Here is a 26,962-nt window from a genome sequence, read left to right on the forward strand (position 1 = left end):
TTCCACAGACATGGTAATATTTCAAACCGGTCAGTCTTAGAGAAGATCAACCTTGACTGCTCTTTAGAAGGCCAGATTCTGAAGATGAAACTCAAATGCTTTGGCCCCCTAATGAGAGGGAAGGACTCACTGGAGAAGAGCCTAAAGTGTGCAATAGGGTTGATATTCCTGGAGAGGTCTGTAATATGGTAAATGATTTAGCTTTACTAGATAAATGGTCAAAGCAATGGAAACTGCAGTTTAATGTTTCCAAATGTAAAATAATGCACTTGGGGAAAAGGAATCCTCAATCTGAGTATTGCATTGGCAGTTCTATGTTAGCAAAAACTTCAGAAGAGAAGGATTTAGGGGTAGTGATTTCTGACAGTCTCAAAATGGGTGAGCAGTGTGGTCGGGCGGTAGGAAAAGCAAGTAGGATGCTTGGCTGCATAGCTAGAGGTATAACAAGCAGGAAGAGGGAGCGCTGGTAAGACCACATTTGGAATACTGTGTTCAGTTCTGGAGACCACCTACAAAAAGATATTGACAAAATTGAACGGGTCCAAAGATGAGCTAAAAGAATGGTGGAAGGTCTTAAGCATAAAACATATTAGGAAAGACTTAATGAACTCAATCTGTATAGTCTGGAGGACAGAAGGAAAAGGGGGGACATGATCGAAACATTTAAATATGTTAAAGGGTTAAATAATGTTCAGGAGGAAGGGTTTTTAATAGGAAAGTGAACACAAGAACAAGGGGACACAATCTGAAGTTAGTTGGGGGAAAGATCAAAAGCAATGTGAGAAAATATTATTTCACTGAAAGAGTAGTAGATCCTTGGAACAAACTTCCAGCAGACGTGGTTGGTAAATCCACAGTAACTGAATTTAATCATACCTGGGATAAACATATATCCATTGTAAGATAAAATACAGGAAATAGTATAAGGGCAGACTAGATGGACCATGAGGTCTTTTTCTGCCCCCAGTCTTCTTTGTTTCTATGCTGGGAACGATTGAGGGCAAACGAAGGAGAGGGCGATAAAGAATGAGGTGGTCGGATGGAGTGACTGAAGCTTAAATGGATTCCGAGCGGGATGGTACAGGAAGGCCTGGAGGAACATTGTCCATGGGGTCGCGATGGGTCAGACTCGACTTCCCAACTAGCAACAACAAAATATTTTTAATATTAGTATTAATATTAATATTATTAGTATTAATATTAATAGTAGAATAGTGGAATATCTTGCCTCACAGTGCTTAGTAGAATAGTAGAAAATAAAGAAACCATTTGAGAGCATTTCACTGAGGCAGCCATCGTTGGTGCCATCTTGGAGAAGAGCCTAATGCTGTGAACAATTGAGAGCAAAATAAGAAGGGTACAACAGAGAATGAGTGACTAGATGGACTCACTGAAGCAATCGGCATGAGATTAAATGGACTCCGGGGGGCGTGGGGGATGTTAGAATATATGAAGGCCTGAAGGAACGTTGTCCATGGGGTTGTGATGGGTTGGACATGACTTCACAACTAACAACAACAAATTCCAATTAGACACAGATAAAGGGAAATACCGCGCAGAATTCTTCAAAACAAGAAAGAGTCCTCTTTCTTATGTAAAGGTTTTTCCCTATTTCCTTCAAGTCATCTCCCTGACTCTCTACAATGTCAAACAACTATAGCATCAAATACATTACTAGAAATAGATGGTGTTCTGTCTAGTTTTGAAACATAGTCATCAATATCTGCTCTTCATTATTTTGCTTTCGTCATGCTAAGCAGTTGCTGTGATGTTTTCAATTGCAGTTGTCAAAAACAAGCCACTTAATGTTGCTGTTTGTATAGAATAGATTTCTGGTCTGAATTACAAATCTAGTATTGGTGATGTTGTGCAGTAAATAAGTGGAAGGTATTGCAAAACAGCATTTTAAAGGGATAAGGATAGTATAAAAATGACAAATGTATTGTCTGCCTCCTGGTGGCTGGATAAGAACTTTACATCTTCAATGACTGCTATTATTTTGAGATTTTTCTGATAATCATTAATTCTGCCTGAGCAGGAGTGGAGCTTATTTTTGTCTCTGATTTCAATTAGGGATTGATACAGATAGTCCTTGACATGCAACCATTCATCCAGCAATTATTCAAAGTTAAAATAGTATTTTAAGGTTAGGTTTAGGACTTTCAACCAGACCTTGCACTTACAGTTGTTAAAGCATTCTCACGATCTCAGGGGTGCTTAGAAAACGGCATATATTTATGACGGTTGCAGTTTCCCAGGGTCATATGATTCCCATTTGCAGACTTCCTAGCTAGCGTCCAACAAGCAAAGTCAATGAGGAAGCTGGATTCATTCAACAACCGTAATTCGCTTAAGAACTGTTGTGATTCGTGTTGGTTATGACCTATAAAGCCCTTCATGGCATCGGAGCAGAATATTTCCGGGACCGCCTTCTGTCGCACAAATCCCAGTGACCGATTAGGTCCCACAGAGTTGGCCTTCTCCGGGTCCCGTCGACATTTGTTAAGCGAGTTTTGCCTCATTTTACAACCTTTCTCACACAATTCTTAAGTGAATAATTCCAGCTCTTAAGTTAGTACCATGGTTGTTAAGTGAATCTGGTTTCCCCCATTGATTTAACTTGTCAGAAAAGGTGATCACACGACTCCAGGACACTGCAACCATCATTAAATATGAGTCAGTTGCCAAGCATCTGAATTTGATCATGTGGCCATGGGGATGCTGTAAAGGTCTTAGGTCATTTTTTCAGTGCCATTGTGACTTTGAATGTCATTAAATGAACTTCTGTAACTGCTGTATTTGTGAGGATAAATTCATTCCATTTGATGATGCAATATAATTTATGAAGCAAATAAAATAGTTAATAAAAGAAGACCAAATAAAATAGTTAATAAAAGAAGACCAAAATTTATTTCCCTGGTGGGCGCAGAAATAAGCAAAATATAATTATATTGTAAATATTTATTTGGGCGGATTATTGAAATTGCTTTTTTGGGGTAGGAGAACTCAGTTCCCAAGAGAAAAAAACTGCCAAAAAAAACAATTACTGCCAACCTGCCTTCCATTGAGGACTTGTATACCGCTTGAGTCAAAAAGAGGGCCATGAAAATATTTATTGACCCCTCGCATCCTGTACATAAATTCTTTCAACTCCTACCCTCAAAACGACACAATAGAGCATTGTGCACCAAGACATCTAGACACAAAAACTGTTTTTTCTTGAACACCATCATTTTGCTAAGCAAATAATTATCTCACCATTGTCAAACTATTCACTAAGGCTGCATTACTATTACTATTAGTCTTCTCATCGTTCCTATCACCCATCTTCTCCCACTTACGCTGTATGAATATAACTTGTTGCTTGTGTCCTTACGATTTATATTAATATTAATAGTTTCCTGATTGCTTATTTGTACCCTATGACAATCATTAAGTGATGGACCTCATGTAATTAGGTAAAACAAAGGTATTTTTTCTTTTATGTACACTGAGAGCATATGCACCAAAGACAAATTCCTTGTGTGTCCAGTCACTTCTGGCCAGTAAAGAATTTTGTTCTGTTCTATTCTGTTCTGTTCTGTAGCTAGATTTTAGACCTTTAAATAATCTAGAAGAAAGCAGTAAGAGGTTAAGAATCTTGACATATGTCTGTCTCAGGAATTTGAACAAGTGCCTTTTTAAATTAAGCATAGGCTTGTTTGTTGTTTTTTTGCAAACATTCCAAATAAAACCTCGTTTGCTATATTTATGCCTAGAAGTGCTGAATTCTAAATGCATTTTTAATTCTTCTATTTTATATTAACTATTTTGACAGTAGTTAAAAATTCCCAAGTGATTTGCCATCGTTTTGATGTAATTTGACATAATATGTCTGTAAATTAAACATAATTTTGTTTGAAGAAATTATGTTTGTCAGATATTCAAAATAATCAAAAGTTAAGACTAATATTTATTATATGGGTTGACCTTTAGATTTTTGCCTAAACCTTTTTTCTTTTATTCCCTCCAGGCCACTAGTGTTTTGCCAGAGACTTTAGTAACAGCTTTGTTTGTCCTTTCTGTGGACATGCCATTTTCTTTAGAATATCCAAATGTACAGGAGTCAGTCACAGCTTATTTGGAACAAATGAATTCAGAAAATTACAGTATTTATAAACAAGCTGCAGAAGCTGCCTATTCAATTGAGTGTGCTTGTAATTTTATGCTGGATGTTCGCAAAGAGGTAAGATATTCAGTTTAAGTGAACTTCAGTGGGGTGGAAAATAGTGTAAAATGTCCTGTATGCCTCCCTAGACCTACTTAAGTGTTAATCAGTATTTTCAGTATTTAATAATTTGATATGGTTATTGATACGTTTCACTTTTTTAAAAGGGAGAAAATAATCTTCTTGAGTTACTTGAACTGGGAGAACAAGCCATAAAAACTCTTCCATTTCACCAGCATTTTGTGCTACTTATGGAATACATCAACATTTGCTCAGATATGTAAGTTGGGCAATTTACATCCTGTAGGAAAATCTTATAATAGGATTCTGTGATGATGTTTTCAGCTATTAAATACATAAATTCATATAAATTGTTCTTTCAACTGAATGAATAAACATTGAATAAATTATTTATGTTTAAAAATAATAATGGAAAAGGAGAAAAAAGGAATAAAACACAAAAATACAGATAGTCCTTGATATACGACCACGAACCCAAAATATATGTTGCTGAGTGAGAAATTTGTTGTTTTGCCACATTTTCTTGCCACATTAAGAGCCACAGTGGCTACTTGTGCTGGCTGCCTGCAATTTGATAGTTTGAATCTGACCAGGCTCAAGATTGACTCAGCCTTCCATCCTTCCAAGGTCAGTAAAATGAGGACCCAGATCGTTGGGGGTAATATGTTGACTGTAAACTGGTTCGAGAGGGCTGTAAAGCACTGTGAGGCAAGATATGTCTAATGGCTATTGCTATTATTAAGTGAATCATTGCAGTAGTTAAATTAGTTACACGGTTGTTAAGTGAATCTGGTTTCCCCATTGACTTTGCTTTGTTAGAAGGTTGCACAAGATGATCACATGACCCTGGCACTCAGCAACTGTCATAAATGTGAGACAGTTGTCAAGCTTCCAAATGTAAATCGTGTGATTATGGGAATGCTGCAATGGCCTTAAGTATGAAAAATGATCATAAGGCCCTTTTTTCCAATACTGTTGTAACTTAGAACACTAAGCAAATTGTTTTAAGTTGCGGACTACCTGTATATACATTATTTTTAAAAAATACAGACTGAGTCCTTAAAAATAAGTGAAAAAATACAATAGCTAAAAAATAAAAATGTGTAATATAATATGTCCTTACAACAGTCCACTGTTACAATTTTATACATACAATATTTATTTTATTATTTATTATTAATTAGATTTGTATGCCGCCCCTCTCCGTAGACTAGGGGCGGCTAACAACAGTAAAAAGACAATATTAACAAATCTAATATTAAAAGTAATGTAAAAAAACCCAATTTAAGAAATCAATCATACATACAGACATACCATGCACCCTCCTTGTCTTTCGCAAATTATTCAAGACCCACCTTTATCGCCAAGCATGGGGGAGTTAAGATATTCTTTCCCCCTAGGCCATTACAAGTTATGTATGGTATGTTTCTGTGTATGTTTGGTTTTACTATAAGGATTTTTAGTTGTTTTATTAATTGGATTGTTACATGCTGTTTTTTTAATCATTGTTGTTAGCCACCCCGAGTCTGCGGAGAGGGGAGGCATACAAATCCAATTAATAATAATAATAATAATAATAATAATAATAATAATAATAATAAAAATAAAAATAAAAATACACATATATATAGGTGCATAATCTTTGAATTAAATAATATAACTGTATTTTATTATACTTATCCATACAAAATCAGTGTCTGTAGAGCTCCGATGGTGAAACTATGACACACGAGGTGTTGCGCTACATCAGCTCCAGGACGCATTTGTGCACTGGCCAGCTGTTTTTTGGACTTGGGAAAGGCCGTTTTCGCCCTCCGGAGGTTTCAGAGGCTTCCCTCATTTGCTCATTTTGCCGTTTTTCGCCGTCCCCAGGCTTCAGGAGCCCAGAGGCATCAATGAGGACTGGGTGTGTGCAATGGGGACAGTGGATGTTTGTGCGCATGTGCGGGGGATGGTATGGCTGTGGGCACATGCGCCCTAGCACGTCCACACATGCCCTTTTAACACGCAAGCCAAAAAAGGTTCACCATCACTGCTGTAGAGTATACAGTAGTACCACTAGATACGAGCTGCTCCACATGCGAGTATTCCAAGTTACGAGCCACGACGGGAGAGAAATTTCTGTTCGACACCGGAGCTCAAATTCGGGATACGAGCCGAGCTTCCACTAGGTGGCGCAAGAATCCTTGCTTCTGGTTATCTCGGCGGGGAAAAACAAAGTCTAAAGCCATTTGTTCCAGATACGAGTTGATCGACATACGAGCTCCGTTCTGGAACGAATTAAACTCGTATCTAGAGGTACTACTGTATTGGATAAATTCAAGATGTTATTATTCTGATAATGAAATGGGAAATATGCACTATATGGTGCCATTTATGTGGTAACATGTTGTAACTATGTATATATATATATGATTTCTTAATGTAGTCCAGTACATATATCTGTCTAATCAAAATACAGATTTGTGTATATGTTTATTTACATCTGATGATTTACAAAGAAATTTAAGGCAAACAATGATCATGAAATCTTCCCAAACTTTACTACCTTGACAATGGTGAAATCCACAAATGTATCAGGACAAGCTAACAATGTTAAAGTAAAACTTCCTTCATTTTTCTTCAGAATAAAAAACTACACGATCAGTTTAAACTGCTGAAATTACCCCAAACCTTTTAGCTTGCCAAGTTTCATCTTTTGGGGGATTTACCCAGGAATGACAGGGAATAGCAATCCAAGTCCTCTGTGTGCCTTGAGTGGAGAGAATTTGCTATCTAAGCCTTGAAGCCATTTCTGTTATACTCTGTTTATTCTGGTTGTAGCTGGAAATCTGCTGGAGCTGACCCACTGCTGCAGAATGAGAGTCAGAAGGTGCTTCTCCATCTGCTGTCGCATCCTGTGCCAAATATTAGAACAGAGGCCTATCGCTGCTGCCTTGACATTGTTAAGGTTAGCATTTAACAAGGGCTGTGGTTTCTTCAGAATCCAAGAAATACTCTTCCCTCCACCCCCTCTCTTACATCTAAATCTCCCCTCATTCCATTTAATAACCTCCCAGGGATTCAGTCAGGCTGAAAAACTTCAATCTTTCACTATATAAATTTGAGATTGCCTGATGTGAATTAACTCTGAGGTGGTGTGTTTTATTTTAATTTGCTGAGTTTCTGAGGAAAGGATATCTGCTTGAATTTTTCATATTATAATGTGATGATTTGTCACACCCACACTCCGCAGTCTGCATTGGTTGCCGATCAATTTCCGGTCACAATTCAAAGTGTTGGTTATGACCTTTAAAGCCCTTCATGGCATCGGACCAGAATATCTCCGGGACCGTCTTCTGCCTCACGAATCCCAGCGACCAGTTAGGTCCCACAGAGTTGGCCTTCTCCGGGTCCCGTCGACTAAACAATGTCGTTTGGCGGGACCCAGGGGAAGAGCCTTCTCTGTGGGACCCCGACCCTCTGGAACCAACTCCCCCCAGATATCAGAGTTGCCCCCACCCTCCTTGCCTTTCGTAAGCTCCTTAAAACCCACCTCTGTCGTCAGGCATGGGGAAACTGAGATATTCCCTTCTCCCTAGGCTTATAAAATTTATGCATGGTATGTCTGTATATATGATTGGTTTCTTAAATGGGGGTTTTTAACATTACTTTTAATATTAGATTTGTTCATATTGTCTTTTTACTGTTGTTAGCCGCCCCAAGTCTACGGAGAGGGGCGGCATACAAATCTAATAAATAAATAAATTTAATGATATTGTTGCCTTAAATTAACTGCATGATGGATGGTACTTTTAGTCTTTATCAATTGTCAGGGTGAGAGCATCCCCTCATGTTCTTGCTGTTTTCTTCCCGTTCTCTCTCAGCAACCTTAAAGAAGGTTGGCAGGAGGGACAAAACAGAAAGGTTTTTGCTTATTCCAAGTTATTTTGCTTGCAGATAACTGATTTCTTGCTGTGAGAAACAAGCGGTTTTGAGCTAGATGACAGAATGTATTAGCAATAGGGATCCAGCAGTATTGCTCCCCATTGTAAGCTTGAAAAGTTTGCAGTTTTAGGGATATAGATGTGTGTGTGTGTGTGTGTGTGTGTGTGTATTCCAGGTTGAAAATGGATTGCTCTATCTAATTCAGTAGACTTAATTATTTCATGTCTCAGGTTAATATTTAAACATCTTTTATCTTTGTTTTAGGAATGTTTAGGCATTCATAATGCTGTAAAGCCTATTTCTTCAATCAGTTGTGGTGTACATTTTCTGCTTCACCCCAAAGTTCTTTATGAAATATGCACTTTTGGGCTTCAGGATTCCCAGCATGAGGTACATTATTCTGAATATGATACCACTACCAGAATTAATCTGTAAATTAAAAGAAATTAGTAGACACAAAGCTTTGTACCTTTGTAAGCTTCACCCTGTTTAGGTTTTTAATTAATTGCTCTCTTGCAACTGGCTATATATAGCTTACAAACCTGCATTATATTGATTGTCTTTAAAATTAATGGAACTTGCTTTTCTTTTCAATATGCTTAGGACTGCAAAAAGTTTGAGAATTTTCAAAAGTATAAAAAGAATTTTAAGTAACTCAGAAAATGATTAAAGTGCAATTAGTCACTTGGTGATTTTTATACAGTATAATCGTTTCTTATTTCTTTACTGAAAGTTTCTCTCTTCCCCCTCAACTCTCTTTCTCTCGCTTTTGTACACACAAACCAGAGTTGCCCGAAGATTAAAGTTAAGTTAGTAACTTAAGATCTTACTCTAACATGCTTTGCTTTATCTATGGATAATAAGCAAACCAACCTTAAGATGTGAAGATTTTATAAATACTTAGAGCACTATTTTTAAAATCCTCTTCAGTATTTTATTGAGAGTGTTTCCTGATCTGAATTACACACTCTACTTGAAGATTCTTCCCTGCTAACAGGCAATAGATTCTTGACAGTATTTTACCCGCCGTTCTTGGGTTTTTTTAAAAAGAGAAAGAAAGAAAGAAAGAAAGGAAGGAAGGAAGAAGGAAAGAAAAAGAAAACAACCACAAAACCTTTTTGTGCAATGTCCTAAGGCAAAGCCTAATTTCCATTTCTGACACGAGCAAATTGGTTTGAACACTCTTTATTGCACTATTGTATCTTCTCTCATTAAAACAGGTTTGTTCAGCTGCCACATTTCTACTGATGTATCTTCTTCAAGGCCGATTGATGATGGCAGCAGAGACCTGGAACAAGTTTATTGAAACCCTCTATCCTGTTATTCCAATTCTTCAGGTAATCTCATCTTCTTAAAAAGTAGTTTATCTTCAAATAAGATTAATTGCTTTGCTGCAAAAAGCAGTACTGACATTACACAATAGGAGAAAATATGTAAACATGGCAAGGAGAAATAAGAGATGTTGCCAACAGAGTTGTGGCTTGAATGCTTGTAGCTAAAGCTGAATGAGTAAGTAGCATTAGATTTTTCCAATAGGAAGTATCATCTTGAAATTGATGATGTGACAGTTTTCTAAAGGGATATCTACTGATCAGAACCATCTTGATTTTTTTTTTTACTGATGTAACATGAGGGTTACTTGGAGAAATGACTTGTGGGATATAAACAATCAATTTAATATAATCATCCCCATCAGGAAACTTCTTGCCTTACCATTGCCTAAATCTTTTTCAAATAAAATTCCAAACTCACCTTATTGTGAGAGTTGTTGCATTTTGCTTGATTCCCTTGCCAATATTTATTTATTTACTTACTTACTTACTTACTTACTTACTTACTTACTTACTTACTTACTTACTTACTTACTTACTTACTTACTTACTTACTTACCGTACTTACTTACTTACATATTTACTTACTTATTTACTTATTTATTTACTTACTTACTTATTTATTTACTTATTTATTAATTGATTTGATTGATTGATTGATTGATTTGATTTGTATGCCGCCTTTTTCCGAGGACTTGGGGCGGCTAACAGCATATAATATAACAATACAGTACAAAGGCAAATCTAATTCAATTTAAAATTACAATCTAAAGATCCAATATTTAAAAACAATCACACCAGTTCAATCATACAACATATATCTAATTTTGTTGGCCAAGAGGCTGAGACCTAATTGCCCCAAGCCTGGCGACATAGGTGAGTCTTAAGATCCTTATGGAAGGCAAGGAGTGTGGGTGGCAGTGGGTGAGCCGATTCCAGAGGGCCAGGCTCCCCACAGAGAAGCCTCTTCCCCTAGGCCCCGCCAAGTGACATTGTCTGGCTGATGGGACCTGGAGAAGGCCAACTGTTAATTCATAGAGCGAAATTTTTTATCTTTTTTGGTGAATGCTTTTAGAAGAGAAGAGAATATTTTGTAACTCAGGGCTGAATGGTGGCGTCCTTGGTGTTCTCTGAGCTTGGTTGCTTTCCTGCATCAGTTACACTGATGATGTTACCTAGTTTGGTAGTGAAACATTTGCAAGAAAACAGCCAAGCTCAGAGAGTACCAAGGACCCCACATTTTAAAATGTTGAGAATATTTATTTATCTGTTTATGATTAAATTTACTATCCAATTATCTCACTCTGGGCTACTCTAGGTGGTTGCATTTTTTGTTTTACACCGTGGATGTTGTTGGGGAGACAACTTGTCAATGTCAAAATGGCTACAGTGGCAGACACAATCAGATACAAAGCACTGATTTAGTCCCTCTTCTAGTTTTCCCATCACCACCACTCTCCTTATTAAGACTTCCTTTATTTACTGTTATCCTTTTTCTGAGCAGATTGATGTACTTTCAAAGAAAGCACTGAGATCCAGGTTCCCATCTTGATAATTTTGGAGGCATACATAACTATTTAAATTAAAATATATTAAAATCCTGATTTTTTTTAAAAAGGAAATGTTAGAAATCACATGGAACTGGAAGTCTAGTAAGCACCCAAAGGGAATGTTAATGAACCTGAGCATCATAATGATTTCTGACATTCTCAAAATGGGTGAACAGTGCAGTCAGGCGGTAGGGAAAGCAAGTAGGATGCTTGGCTGCATAGCTAGAGGTATAACAAGCAGGAAGAGAGAGATTGTGATCCCCTTATATAGAGCGCTGGTGAGACCACATTTGGAATACTGTGTTCAGTTCTGGAGACCTCAACTACAAAAAGATATTGACAAAATTGAACGGGTCCAAAGACAGGCTACAAGAATGGTGGAAGGTCTTAAGCATAAAACGTATCAGGGAAGACTTAATGAACTCAATCTGTGTAGTCTGGAGGACAGAAGGAAAAGGGGGGACATGATCGAAACATTTAAATATGTTAAAGGGTTAAATAAGGTCCAGGAGGGAAGTGTTTTTAATAGGAAAGTGAACACAAGAACAAGGGAGCACTATCTGAAGTTAGTTGGGGGAAAGATCAAAAGCAACATGAGAAAATATTATTTTACTGAAAGAGTAGTAGATCCTTGGAACAAACATCCAGCAGACGTGGTAGATAAATCCACAGTAACTGAATTTAAACATGCCTGGGATAAACATATATCCATCCTAAGATAAAATACAGAAAATAGTATAAGGGCAGACTAGATGGACCATGAGGTCTTTTTCTGCCGTCAGACTTCTATGTTTCTATATTGGGGACCCTCACTATAGATTGTGCTGGAAACTTTTTTGCTGTGGGCAGTGGTGATACCAGTGCAACCCAACAAGGCAATATTGCTGAGAAAATTGAACCTGAGGTTGGCCAGAAGCTGTCACCCCCGCCCCCAATTGGAACTTCTCCAACAAACAGTGAATGTTTGAAAAACAAATGGCAATTGTCTGTCAATTGGTCTATTAACATCCTGTTGCCAATTATGGTAATAAAGCAATGATGTCTCTTTTGGAGCATGATATTTACTTATGGTAATTAACTGCCTGTGTTAACTTGTATTTACTTAGGGTTATGCAAATACAGAAGAACCTCTAGGTAACTGCATCATCACTCTGAGTGAAACAATGACTGAAAATGAAGGGGTTTTCCCAAGAACTACAAGGCTAAGAGCGTCTCTTCGTCTTCTCTTCTCAAAAAAGCCACTGTGAGTAAATTAGCAATCACATTTCAGACTGGGAAGCGTTATTATCTGTACTCAATCTCTATGGAATATAGTTTTAAAGATATAGTACGCTAATTTTTGTTTGGAATGGAAAAAGCAGGTGAGGGCGTATTATTTCCTTTAAATGTGTACGCAGGTAATACAACCTTTTCAACTGCATGTCAATTTAGCCAATTTGCAAAAAAGATAGAAAAGGGCAAACAGCCCAAGTGACAACCCCCCCACTTAGATAAATCATTTTAGAATGAAGTAGCACATCCTTGAGGTCCTGGAAACACTGCCAATTCTTAGAAGGATATAAAATGGCTGAAAGTCATTTGACACTAATTTGAAAATAAAGCAGAGGAGTGTAGAAATTGATTATGACTGACTGACAGCTGAAAAAGTAATGACAAGATTGTTTTACTGTTGGGAAAGTGAAGTACAGAAATTACGATGCAGATTGAGGAGACAAGGAAATCAACTTGTAAAACATTGGCATTGGAAATCTTGTCTGCTGTATTTTTACATCAACATTGAGTTGATATCAGACTCTTTGATTTTGTGTACTTTTTTGAAAGCCTAAAATTATTAACTGGCAGCTAAATGCTGTCTGATGTCATGCATCAAAAATTTGATCAGATTTTATTCAGCCAACATGGCTTTTAACAGGAACAATTAGGCTATGGTCATAAAAATGTACAAGAAGTTATGTAATATGTATAAAATCAGAGTGATCCAAAAAAAAACCCATGTGGTATAAGATTTAGATTTTTGTGTACCTATTTCTTCAGTAAAAGTTTTGGAACCTTCTAAGGAAATGCTTTGTTCCTCCAGAGTTCGTTCTGTGGCACTCAAACAATTAATGTTTCACCTTATGGAAGAAGAAGAGTCCCATCTGAAGCGCCCAATGTTGCATGGCAACATACTCTCAAGTATTTCTAACATCCTTATTGTGGAAAAGCCTATTGAACTCAAGCTGGATGACCCAAGAGAATCTGTTTTTAAGGTGAACAGAGAAAACTTTGCACAAGATTGATAATCAGATGGATCTCGTAAGCAAGGAAATGCAGCACAGATGGTAGAATAGAATGGAATAGAATAGAATAGAATAGAAATAGCATTGAATTGTATTGGCCAAGTGTGATTGGACACACAATGAATATGCATATGATCTCAGTGCCCATAAAAGAAATGTGTTCATCAAGAATCATAGGGTACAACACTTAATGATAGTCTGGGTACAAATAAGCAATCCAATCATATTAGGAACTGTAAAGTTGAGGTATAAATGGCACTGAAAAAAAGGACTTATGACCATTTTTCACACTACTATCTAGCATCTCCATGGTCATATGATCAAAGTTCAGAATCTTGGCAACTCAGTCATATTTATGATAGTTGCAGTGCCCTGGAGTCATCTTTTGTGATCACCTTTTGCGACCTGACAAGCAAAGTCAATGGAGAAGCCAAATTCAATCGAGGGCTGTGACATTAACAACTACAGTGATTCACTTAACAACTGTGGCAGGAAAGGTCATAAAATGGGACAAAACATGCTTAACAAACGTCTCACTTAGCAACAGAAATGTGGTCGTAAATTGAGAACTACCAGTATGAAACAATTATTTCATATTGTATTAGAGATTATACAGTCACACAACAGGAAACCCTAGAAACTCCCCAATTCTCTCTCAAGCCCCTGAAAATGAACTTGGGAAGTTTATAAAGCAGCACAAAAAAATTAGTTTGTGAGATATCAGCCTCAAAAAATGAATTTGAGTTTTAATCTTAAGAGGCAATAATATTCTAGCTTGATAAATAGATTGGGCATGATCTAACAAAATGAAATTCAGTGGTGAAAAAAGTAAGGTTCTACATTTAGGCAAGGAAAACAAAATGCACAGGTACAGTATATGTGGTACCTTGCTCAACAGTAGTAACTGTGAGAGGGATCTTGGAGTCATAGGTCTTAAGTATAAAACGTATCAGGCAAGACTAAATGAACTCAATCTGTATAGTCTGGAAGACAGAAGGAAAAGGGGGGACATGATCGAAACATTTAAATATGTCAAAGGGTTAAATAGGGTTCAGGAGGGAAGTGTTTTTAATAGGAAAGTGAACACAAGAACAAGGGGACACAATCTGAGGTTAGTTGGGGGAAAGATCAAGGGCAACATGAGAAAATATTATTTTACTGAAAGAGTAGTAGATCCTTGGAACAAACTTCCAGCAGACGTGGTCGGTAAATCCACAGTAACCGAATTTAAACATGCCTGGGATAAACATATATCCATTGTAAGATAAAATACAGGAAATAGTATAAGGGCAGACTAGATGGACCATGAGGTCTTTTTCTGCCGTCAGTCTTCTATGTTTCTATGTTTCTAGTGGACAACCATTTAAATATGAGCCGGCAGTGTATAGTAGCTGCCAAAAAAAGCCAATACAGTTCTAGGCTACATAAACACAAGAATAGAATCAAGATCATGCGAAGTGTTAAGACCACTTTATAAGGCCTTGGTAAGGCCATACTTGGAATGCTGCATTCAGTTTTAGTTTGACAATGTAAAAAAGAAGTTGAGACTCTAGAAAGAGTGCAGAGAAGAGCAACAAATATGATTAGGAGATTGGAGGCTAAAACATGAAGAACAGTTGTAGGAACTGGATATGTCTAATTTAATAAAAAGAATGACTAAGATAGACATGATAGTAGAGTTCCAATATTTCAGGGGTTGCCACAAAGAAGAGGGAGTGAAGCTATTCTCCAAAGCAACTGATGGCAGGACAAGAAGAAATGGGTGGAAACTAATCCAGGAGAGAACAAATTTCCTGACAAGTTAGAACAATTAATCAGTGGAACAACTTGCCTCTAGAAGTTGTGGGTGCTCCAACACCGGAAGTTTTTAAGAAGATGTTTGATAACCATTTCTCTGAAGTGGTACAGGGTTTCCTGCCTAAGTAGGGGGTTGGACTACAAGGTCTCTTTCAACTCTGTTATTATTTATTATATATTGATCTTGGGAGTATTCTGTTGTTTGTTCTGATCTGTTGTAAGAGAAAATTGAAGCCCAAGGTTGTGCTATGTATATTGTTGTTCTTTCTTGGTGACGTTAGACTTGAGATGGCTTTTTGCCCTTAAGAGATGATACGATGAAAATATGTGAATAGATAAGTAAGAGGTTATATTTGTTTTATTTTTAGGCTGAGACAGTTGAAAAATTGTACAGTATCTTTATATCAGACACCGTTGATTTGACTTTGAGGAAATCAGCAGTTGAGCAATTAGTCATAATCATGCAAGGTAAAGAATTCTTCAAATTACAATTTACCATTGAGACGCAGAGTTGTGGGGAAAGTCATGGCATGATGGGTATTTCAGGTGATTATTTTTCTCCTGTAATAAAATCTGGATCACCTTTCCTTAGCCACTTTTTATCTATTGTGTATGTTCTTGCTGCTTATATTCCATTAGGATGACCTAATTCACTTTCCTTAAACCCAAACCCAAAGAATTTGTATAAATGGAATAATACGAGAAAGGGATGAGCTTGCTGGCTAGAAAGATGAATAGAAGCACTTTGCTCTGCAACATTGTGGCAGGTTTCATGCACATTTCCAGTTCCTCTTTCAATTCTCCAGGAGCTGGTTCTTCATACCCCTCTTCAAGTACATCAGCATATTCAGAAGGTAGTCACAGTTAGCAAAAATACTAAAAAGCTAGGGGAAAGAATCCTATACCAGTAATTCCCTCTATCCCTTCCCTATCTCAAAATGGACCAAGGATTTGTAACCAAAGAGTATATTCAATGCATTAATTTTTGGCAGAGCAGCAGTGTGGGGTGGTAATCCGAAAGCTAGAGTGATGGGACTTAAGATGGGAATGTTTGGAAGATTGACAGGAGCCTGAAATTGACAGCAGATTGAGACTTGTGATTCACTATTTAAATCTACTTTAATGATTGCATGAAGGAGACGCATGTACATATCCGTACTTAGTTTATCTAATACCTAGTACCCATTTAAAGATAAAGCAGTTCTTCTGAATCCATCTGAATTCAGTGCTATATGTTATTCTAAAGTGTGCGTATATGGAAAGTTTTTCTTTTTATTTCCAGATTCTAAATTGCATCCAATTATCAAAAATATGGGTGCAGTGGACAGAATTCTTGCATACTTTACTAAGTGTGTTGATCAGGATGGCAAGGTAAATCTACTTCAACTTTTCTTTCAGAAGAACCATCCCAGGGCTCCAAATATGTTCAGTCAAGTTGTAGATAGAAATTAAATATTTTCTGTTTGGAATATGAGGAGTATTATCTCAAGATGGTGACTAAACATGTGGAGTGCAATGAAAGGCAACTTCAATGTCTAATTCTTTGACTCTTTTTTCACTCGTCAGCTTGTTAAAAAAAGCTAAACAAATCCTCCTACAATGACTTACCATTTGAGTAATCATGTTTAAATAAGCAGAAGAAGAAAGGAGGTAATATAGAACCCCAGACTCAAGCTCTTCTTCTTCTTCTTTCTCCTCTTTGTATTTGAATAGGAAGCAGAATAGTTTGTTATAATTTAGCTGATCCCCAAGTTTAAAAAGTAGCAGTCATAAATGGCTCCATCACAAATGGATTGCCGCTGTGGTCATGATCTTTGCAGCCTGACAGCTCCAAGGGACGTATCAAGAGCAGAATCGTGAATTGTATACCAACTTCCTGGATCTCACTAAGGCTTTTGACACTGTCAGTCGTGAAGGTCTGTGGCGTATCATGTCAAAATTTGAGTAACCTGATAAATTCATCCTGATCGTACAGCTGTTCCACGATGGAATGACAGCCCATGTTCTGGATGATGGAGAAACTTTAGAGGCCTTTCCTGCTATACAAAAGGCGTCAAGTGTTGACACTGACCTTGTTTAGCATAATGTTTTCAGCCATGCTGTCAGATGCCTTCCAGAACTGTTCCTTGGGAGTTAGCCTGAGATACAGGACCGATGGGAAACTGTTCAGCCTGTGAAGATTCCAGGCTGTCACCAAGGCAAAGCAAGGAGAGTGTACTATGTGACCTCCTCTTTGCTGACAACTATGCCCTGAATGCTGGATCAAAGCAGGAAGTGCAAGCTAGTGTGGACAAATTTGCAGCAGCATGCAACAAATTTGGCCTCCTTATCAACATAATGAAGACCGAAGGATGCATCAGCCAGTTCCAAAAGCCAAATACCAAGAAGTGAAGGTACAAAAGCTGCAAGCAGTGGACCAATTTACATACCTTGGTAACACCTTCTCTCATCCAGTTGACATTGAGGTCAACTGCAGAATTGCCAAGGTAAGCTCTGCATTTGGCAGACTACTAACCAACGTGTGGGACCTTCGTGGAATAAGCCTTGCTACTAAGCTCAAAGTCTACTGAGCAGTAGTGTATGCATGCCAGTGAGACTTGGACAGTATACAGGAGGCACGCTAGGCAATTGAACCACTTCCACATGACCTGCCTCTTTAGAATTCTGAGGATCCTGTAACAGGATAAGGGGCCAGACACAGAATCCTCTCTTTCAAGTCCCTGAATATCAACACCACATCCTGGGAAATCCTGGAACAAGATTGATCAACATGACGCATGCTGATCCACCAAGGCTGCCAGACATCTCAGGACAGAAGAACAATCATAGCAGAAGAGAAGTGAGCACTCTGCAAAGCCAGAGCTGCAAATGCTGTAACAATGGTGATCATACACATGTCTGCCCAACATGTGGCAGAACGTTTCATGCCTGTATAGGCCATACCAGCCACCTGCAGACACATCGTGGACATCCCACAACCTGTTAGATGTCAAGGTCCTCTTCGAACACAATGGACAAACCATCATCATCGTTTAAAAAATGCTAGGATTCCGTGTGTGTGTGTGTGTGTGTGTGTGTGTGTGTGGAGAGAGAGAGAGAGAGAGAGAGAGCTTACCTTCCAGGCAAGAAGTGAGGAATGATAGAACTTAAAAGATAGGTGGATCATGGAAATGGGTTGAGGGAAAGTGGAGAGCCCAGAAAGGAATGATGGTTAAATCATATTGAAATTCAGATGATGCAGGGACTGGATAAATTTATGGGGTAGTTCCTTTAGGGTGGTTCTCAACTCAGTGTGGCTCAAGAACTGCAGGAATAGCTAAATTAGCCCTATCAATTATTAAAAATTGAATGAAGTATTTAGTTTTTTTCTTCATGAATTAAATGATGCCAAAACCGATTAAGCCCAGATTCAGAGATCTTGGAACAATATTACTGGCATATCTAAGGATAGTTTGTTCAATTTCATGATTACAATACAATTTTCCCAGCAGAAACTAATTTTGTAAATAAATTTAGAAGGACTTTATTTAAAACATTATCAGAAACCTTCATTTAATTTAAATTTACTTATCTATGAGTGAGTTGGGATGAAATATTAAAAGTTCTTGTAATTTTTCATCCATATTAGATGGTGTAAAAGTAAACAAAGAGGCTTGCTTCAAAAATTTGTCAGAGATTATTTCTAATGCCGTTACGTCTTTGGAATTACCGTAAATATTAAAATAGGAACTTTTTAATGAGAAATTGACTCTCTGGATTTGTAAATAATGGACTACAGTAATGTGCTGAAAGTCATTACTGTAAACTCCCAAGGAGTGTTGATTTCAGAATGCTTACTTGGTAGATCACTATTACATATTTTAGTTAATAATAAATAATAATTTATTAGATTTGTATGCCACCCCTTTCCGTGGATTCGGAGCGTCGGAGTTGGAGTTGGAGTTAACCAACTTTTTTAATTTTGATAGATCATGGACTGTATGATGTTGCCATGTCTTGCACTTTTGCGGAAACTTCTCTCGGCTGATCCAGTCAAACGTCTGTCATTGGCTTACCAGCCTTCTGTCTTGCTTGTGTTATTTAGAGGTAACATAAAAGCAAAATAAGAATGTGTAAAAAACATTGTGTTTTATATCTTTGAATTAAGCAATTACTGTATTTTTCAGATTATAAGACGCACTCCCTCCCCCAAAAAAGTGGGTGGAAATGTCGGTGCTTCTTATAGACTATTGCAGCAAAGGAATGGGGATTGATATGGTGCCAATCAGCTATTTTAAGCAATGATGTTTGCTGCCATCTATTACCACTTCAGTGGCCTACAAATGAGTTGCAACGATTGGGCTGTGTGGGCGGGGAACAGGCTACCATGGCAGCAAACAGGTCATGGCGAATGGGCAGCAGTGGCAGTGAACAGGCTGAAGCAAACGAACACATTTTTTTTTCTTGTTTTCCTCCTCTAAAGGTAATGTGTGTCTTATAGTCTGGAGCATCTTATAGTCCAAAAAATATGGTGATATTTTATTGTTTTCAAAAAGCTAGATAGATTTGCATTTTCTAGCCTGCAGCTTTAAGAGCACAATTAATATTTCCCATATGTCTTGTTGATAGCTTGCAAGAGAAAATAATTTTGTTATTCTTTGGAAATTTGGTACTTAGAGTCTTGAAAGCCTTTATGCTGTTAAAAAAAATGTGTAAATGTCTCTCTTCTGTTTTCAGTTGCCTTGATATTCCAAGATATTGGTTCTATTATGAGTGAAACTGCAGTATTGCTTTGTCTACTACTTTTTGATGAAGCAGCAAGGAAAGAGATGTGGTAGGGTGATCTATAGTGATTGTTCTGGGCTACTTCATTACTCCTGCAAGCAAAGTATCCTTTTTAGTGCCAGCTGCAATATATGTAAATTATAGATAACATTTATGCTTGTACATCATCTCTTTCCCTCCCTACCTCCTTCCCTCTAGATCCATTTCATCCTGAGCATCCTTTTTTTTTAAACTATTACCGTCTGGTAGATAGTACAGGACAATAAAAATAAGGACAAATAGGTTAAAAAACAGATTATATCCCAAAGCAGTAACTATATTGAATTCTATTGTATAGTGTAATGCTAATGCATTACAGCTACTGCTCTGCTAATGCAGTGTCAGGGGTTTCCAATTCAATTGTATAGAATGTAAAGGATGTGTGTTTTTGTTTTGTTTTATTTTTTAATAGCTTTCTTATGTATGATGTATTCTGAAGTTGGTATTTAATTTTGTTGTATGAGGTGCAATGACTAAGTAAACGAAAACGAAACTCATTTATTTATTTATCAAACATGTACAAGACAGCAGGTATTAGTATAAACATAAACATTAGCAAAGTAGGTACAGATAAAGTAGGACAGTAGGACAGGGACGGTAGGCACAATGGTGCACTTATGCATGCCCCTTACAGATCTCTTAGGAATGGGGTGAGGTCGACTGTAGATAGTCTAAGGTTAACGTTTTTGGGGTTTGGGGAAGAAACCAGAGTCAGGTAGTGCATTCCACTTAGGTCCTTAGTTATGAGTACTCCAAGGTCTTTGACAGAGTGAAGGTCGTCTACAAGGTTGGGTCTTCCAAGCTTGTATTTTGTGTTCTGATTCTTTTTGCCAATGTGTAATACAGACTATTTGTTGGTTGAGATTTGAAGTTGCCAGTTTTAGACCATTCTGATATATGGTCAAGGTCTTTTTGAAGGGTAGAAGCATTGTTGGTAGTGTTGAATAGTTTTAACATCATCAGCAAAGAGAACATAGTTGCTCATAATGTGATCACAAAGGTCGTTTATGTAAAATATGAATAGTGTTGGTCCTAGAAAGCCGCCTTGAGGGACATACTGTTGACAGGTACAGAATTTGATAGGGCACTCCCTATTTTAACCATTTGCAATCTGTTTGGCAGGAACGCAGTTATCCAGTCATGAAAGGGACCAGAGATGCCATAAGATTTTAGTTTCCGAAGTAGAGTGTTGTGTACAAAAGTCTATATAAATTGTGGCTATTGTTTTACCCTGATTGAGTTGTGTAGTCCATAAATTTTTGCATATTGCATATGTTATTGCATATCCTTCCTGCCATCTTGCTTGCATTGATCAGGTAGCAGAATATAAAACCCTGGCTGATCGTCTCCTTGCCTTTTCATTATAGCACTATTTTAAATTAAATAGATGCAAACATAAGAGTAGCATGGTGACCTGCTGACATCTTTGAATAAATCAAAAGCCTATCATTGCTAGAAATATAATCAGGCCTACTTTCCAGCTCACATTAAAAGAAATGTTTCAGGAACTTTTACCAAAACAGATCCGTTGACTACAAGGTGACTAATTAAGATGTGCTAAAGTAATAAATGCAGAACAGAAAGCTGTGGCAGATGTTTCCATCCCATGTTAATTGCTGATGGATTCATAAAAAATTTGTACTAAAAACTCATGCCACAAAGGTGTTGTTAAGGGTAATATCTATATTTTTAGTAATGTCGTTATTGCAAAATACTTTGGGATAACATTGAAATAATAACTGCTCAAATGAAGAGTTGATCCAGATATTCAAGCTCGCTTTATCTTTCCAGTCCTAAGAATAATATTTTAATCTTTTAGTTAAAATAAATTGTATTTCTCTTTATAACCTGAAAATTGGCCACTTCATTTTAGATAATCCTGCTGGTCTGATTGCTTCAAATGCCTTTGGCAGAAATTACTTTGTATTCTATTTCAAGGTGGTCTTTTTTATTAGCATCTCGTTCTTTCAGTTCTATGCTGCCCTGAGTTGTTTTTGAGAAGGCACTTTTTATACAAGATGTAAAATATTTTAAAAGTTATTTAAAAACAGGATTTTTTTAAAAAAAAATTGTTTACTTAAAGATTTTGTCAGATGTGCATATTCTAGTTTATCGCTTTCAAACACCTCTGCTTTGGGCTGTTGTATGGAAAATCGTTTTGCAAGCAAAGCAGCAGGAGGGCACCCAGTGTCAATGAGTGGCAATTTATCTGGTCTTTCATGACCAGACAGCCATATTGTGTTTCTTTATGTTTTTCTTCTATCCTGCCTCCGGCTTTATATTGATGATATTGTAATGCTGAAGCTGATGAGATGGAAACCAGAATTTTCCAGGCTAGAAAGTGTTCAGCCGGGCTCTCTGGTATGAGCCTCCCGAAAATTCAAGGGTAAAAAATTCAGACACACACACACACACTTGAAAATCCAAAAACAATGTTTTTTATCACAAAATTCAAAAGAAACAAAGCACCCTTTTTGTATTGCAAAGAGCATTCTTCCCAAAACAAACTTGTAGGCTGTAAAAAACCCTTAAACAGTCCTTAAGTATTTAGCTAGCAGCTGTGAAGAAACGTCACAGCCCTCCTTCTTCCACGAGGTGAAACACATATACTTTGCTCTGCCTTGGTTTCAAAGTCGTGAAAAATCAAAAGCCAGAGTCCTGAAACAGCAAGTCACGTCCCAAAGCAGTAGGATCAGATAATCTTCCACAATGGCTAAGCCAGCACGCTGCTCTTTTATCAGCAGTTCTAATTACTGGAGCCTAACCCAACCACAGGTGGCCTCTCGTATCTCCTGTAATATGTCTTAAGTTGTTCTCTCCTGTGCGTGGGTCTGTCATACGTTCCTCATCGGAATCCAACGAAGATAAGGAAGATTTATCTCCTCCTGAGCTGTCAGCCAAGCCCCCCCCCTTCCATCTCACCCACACTTCCTTCATCATCGGATAATTCACTAGCTGACTCTATCACTAGCAAAACAGGGACTTGTGGATGTTTCCCCCATATCCGCCTCCACATTCCTTGGGGCAGGAGCTGGGTCAGAGCTAACCGGAACAGAAAGTATCCTGATTTTAGTGTCTATCAGCCTTCCAGGATTATCAAAGATTAGTTACATAGCTGTTAATTGACAAAGGTAGGAGGAACAAACCCCAAAAACTTTAGTTTGGGGGACCTATATCTTTAAAAAGGCCTTTGGTACTTTGTCCTGGAACTGGCAAATCCTCTTTGTGTATCAGGGTTCTGGAATGAGAAGTCATGTCAAAGAATCTTCTGCCTAATTTAGCCAATTCCTGAAAAAGAAGAAAGCTAAGGACTGAAATTTGGTACTGAGCCCTAGTGTGAAACCTGAAAGACATAAAGCTAAAATGCAGATTTCTTTTACTACACTTTGAGCATTGCCCTGTGTATGTATGACACAACCCTAACCTTAAACATATGACATTTAAGGCATGTCCTGATTAACACCTAGTGTTGTCTTTGGTTTTGTTTGAATTTATTTGTTCGTTTTATGCAGGGCTGATACTGTTTCCTGTGATCCTTCTAGCAATTCCCACTTCACTTTGCCTGTTGCGGTTGTAAGGAGGTAAGAGTTACCATTCATATTAAGAGTTACCTTTGCAGAAATATTGGTTTTTGCACTGTGAAATATTTTAATTTTTTAAAAAAAATCTAAAAAGTCTTCCACAGATGTTTGAAGGACCTTGACATAAAACACAACACTTATCTGTTTTTGTTAATGTATTTTTTAAAAAAGAATCCTAAATGGATTAAATTCTCTTCATTCCATAAGTACAGGTTTTTTGTATTGGTGGTTGCATCTTATATTCTTTTTGGATTTTTTGAAGGGAGGGGTTACATATTATGACAGCAAAAGCTTCATTTGTGCTTCTAGTTGAAGTATGAAAACCATTTGGTATAGTCCATGGTGACTTTCCTGTTTGTTTGATTGATTGATTGATTGATTCATTCATTCATTCATTCATTCATTCATTCATTCATTCATTTTTCACATCTGTGATCCACTTATCTTCCTCAAAGAGGGATTCTGGGCAGTGAACAATAAAATATTGAAATATAAAAGCAACATATAAAAATTCAAAATTTAGACAGAGGCACGGATAATTAAACACTGTTAAAAATAGTTAAATGGCAAAGGGAGTGTTCTCGGGGCCCTGGGCCTGCAGTGCTTCCCTAGGCTTCCCATTTGAGACCAGAGAGACATGTTTTGACTCCTGTTTGCAAGGCCAGGAGAGTAGAGGCCTTGGGGAGGGGGGGAGGGGTATGGGGGGTATGGGGTGAGACTATTAGACAGGGTGGAGGCAACAGTAGAGAAAGCTCTCTTCTTAGATCAATTTATGTTTCTCCTATCCACTCCCAACACTACTCTGTTGGGAATATTTGAACCTTATGCATTTTTGTGAACAATCTCACACCTTGCAAAGAAGACTTTGAAGAAGATGACAGACTTTAAAAAAAAATTGTTATTCTAATTATATTTCTAACATCAGTTAAAATGGGGACAACAGTTCACTGAATCCTAAGCAATGGTTGAGGCTGTTTGAGCAGTTCAAAGTGCCATAGTTCATATATGAACCATAACCACAGTTTTTTTTCCGAACGCCATCACTCTACTAAACAAATAATTCCCTCAACACTGTCAGACTTTCTACTAAATCTGCACTTCTATTATACTAGTTTTTCTCCTCATTCTTTTCACCCATTTCCTCCCATGTTGATTGTATGACTGTAACTTGTTGCTTATGTCCTAAGATTTTTATTAATATTGCTTCTTCATTGCTTATTTGACCCCTATGACAATCATTAAGTGTTGTACCATATGATTCTTGACAAATGTATATTTTATTTTATGTACGCTGAGAGCATATTCACCAAGACAAATTCCTTGTGTGTCCAATCACACTTGGCCAATAAAAATTCTATTCTATTCTATTCTATTCTAATCTATGAGTTCTTTCATGCTGATGAAAATAAATCAAGCTGCAGTTGTGGCTTACATGTAATGTGTGAACTAGGACATACTGGTTGCAATTTATTGCAATGAATGATAGCCTTGCATTAATTGGAATGTTGTATGAAGCCCAAGCACTGTATTTTGTTAAACCATGATTAAAACAAACTATACCATAATTCAGTGTGTATACACAACCAATACAGAAAATTAAAATATTAAAATGCTCCTGTTGATTGTTGCTGTTTGTTCAAGGTATAACTTAAAACGGGGCATATGAAAGTTTTTTTAAAAAAATTGGAGTCTAATTTATGATCAACTAATTCTACAGAATTGATTGATGTTAAGTCAAAGTGAGGTAACTTGAATAGAAATTCATTTTATATGCCATGTAAGAGTAGTGTGTAAAAAAATATTTCAGAAGTCTTAAACTATGACTATAATCAAATAATGAGCAATAAAACTCTTGTTCTCCAAAACCAACATTATTTGAATTTGTCTCTTTTTATTCCTAAAGGTATCATCTACCTATTAAGGTCTCTGCGCATCATGCTGTCAGTCCTAACTCGGTAGTGTTACCATTTTCCTGTGAGTTCTGGGCCTCAAAACACGTGTCAGATATGCTAAAAATGGCTTGGAACTTGTCTTGGTTCCATGGAGCAGATAATTTAGTTGCGCTCGCCAGTTATGAGACAGCAGCAGAACAGTAAGCTATTCATTTTTTTGTTCCAGTTCTGATGTTTCTTCCAATTTGTATTTAACAAAAAAGCAATCATGAATTAGTTTTGGGTCTTCATTTGGAAATGTTTATACTTTTGTTTTAATGAATGGCACCATACTATAAAACACCAAAACTTCATTTGGGAATAAGGTTGGGAATCTTAGACTTCAAATTCTGTCATCTCCAACTAGTATAATTAATGATCAGAAATAGAGGAAATAGGAATCCAAGAATGTTTTAAAGTCAAAGATTCCTAACGAAGTCACTAGTCCATTCTCCAAATTGTTAACAAAAAATATTATGGGCAGTTCATTTCTCCCATATCCTTCGTTTTTCCTTAAACTTCCCATCTTGATTGGGTATATATTTATGCTAGTCTTTGGGTATCCTTATGTAAGTTTATGAAAAACACTTTAGTGAAAGATTTCTTTATGAACTGCCCCATAGAACAAAAAAAAACAAACAATGAGAAAATATTATATTTGAATGTTTGAAAACAAAAAAGATAAAACTTTAAATGAATGTGATGAAAGAAGAAAAAACAAAATATAAATTGAGATGCTATATTTGTTTGTTACTTTAAAATAAAACCTTTAATTGTCATTTTAATATTCTTTTTTTTAAAACAAAATTCCAGATTTTCCAGCACTTTAAAGCTCTCTTCAGAAGATATTATTATCCTTAAGTTAACGTGTGCAACCTTCGGTCTGCAGGATTGTCTTAATGCCATCATTCAAGCAGCATCCCACAGGGAAGTTAGAGCTGCTGTCACAAAAATGAATTTTTATATTTTGAATGATAGGCTGGCATTAATGTGCAACAGTAGTCCTTGTGGAGCCACTTTCAAGTCCTTGGCTTGGCAAACAGCATTAAGCAGGTTGGTGTGTAAGAACAAGGTATCTAGCTGACTACAAAGCCACCTGTCACTGTAGATTTAGCTTTGACATTTTCAAAGATAGCCAGTTGCTTTAGAATCTTCCCAAGAATTTTCCGCAGCAAGTAAATGCCTTTGAAAATGGTAAATCAGTTGTATTTAGCAATCAAAAAGGCAGAAGTTTTTACATTTCACAGGCTGGGCAAGATAAAAACAGTGCTACAAAACATGTTTGGCTCTTTTTCTCTTCCTACTATAAGCACTGCATTCATTTGCCTGCCAGAATATTGGTAGAATACCTAGAGCAGTGACACTTCTGATTTTGGCAATTTTCTGGCTGTATGATTTGTATATACAGATAGTTCATGGAGGCTAAATGCATAAAGAATAAGGAAAAAGATAAAGACAATATATTTCTTCTTTGACCATCCCTTCTGCTGTTTTTTTTTAAATATGGTGTTTCATAGTTGAACTTTTCAAGGTTT

At 37.1% G+C, this 26,962-nt stretch overlaps 1 protein-coding gene across 4 annotated transcripts in view; it reads left to right on the forward strand.

The window, feature by feature from the left end:
• RTTN (rotatin) overlaps positions 1 to 26,962 on the forward strand; it is a 126,306-nt gene that overhangs the window by 21,859 nt on the left and 77,485 nt on the right. For all 4 annotated transcript variants that reach the window (XM_070747457.1, XM_070747459.1, XM_070747460.1 and 1 more), the window contains exons 12-25: positions 4,013 to 4,225; positions 4,375 to 4,487; positions 7,052 to 7,178; positions 8,420 to 8,545; positions 9,376 to 9,492; positions 12,143 to 12,279; positions 13,114 to 13,285; positions 15,481 to 15,580; positions 16,395 to 16,483; positions 19,081 to 19,198; positions 19,829 to 19,925; positions 23,428 to 23,496; positions 25,400 to 25,588; positions 26,241 to 26,480. In XM_070747457.1, coding sequence (XP_070603558.1) covers positions 4,013 to 4,225; positions 4,375 to 4,487; positions 7,052 to 7,178; positions 8,420 to 8,545; positions 9,376 to 9,492; positions 12,143 to 12,279; positions 13,114 to 13,285; positions 15,481 to 15,580; positions 16,395 to 16,483; positions 19,081 to 19,198; positions 19,829 to 19,925; positions 23,428 to 23,496; positions 25,400 to 25,588; positions 26,241 to 26,480 — 1,907 coding nt within the window. The remainder of the gene's footprint in view (positions 1 to 4,012; positions 4,226 to 4,374; positions 4,488 to 7,051; positions 7,179 to 8,419; positions 8,546 to 9,375; positions 9,493 to 12,142; positions 12,280 to 13,113; positions 13,286 to 15,480; positions 15,581 to 16,394; positions 16,484 to 19,080; positions 19,199 to 19,828; positions 19,926 to 23,427; positions 23,497 to 25,399; positions 25,589 to 26,240; positions 26,481 to 26,962) is intronic.

This window comes from Erythrolamprus reginae, chromosome 3 (assembly GCF_031021105.1).
Source record: "Erythrolamprus reginae isolate rEryReg1 chromosome 3, rEryReg1.hap1, whole genome shotgun sequence".
Classification (NCBI taxonomy): domain Eukaryota; kingdom Metazoa; phylum Chordata; class Lepidosauria; order Squamata; family Dipsadidae; genus Erythrolamprus; species Erythrolamprus reginae.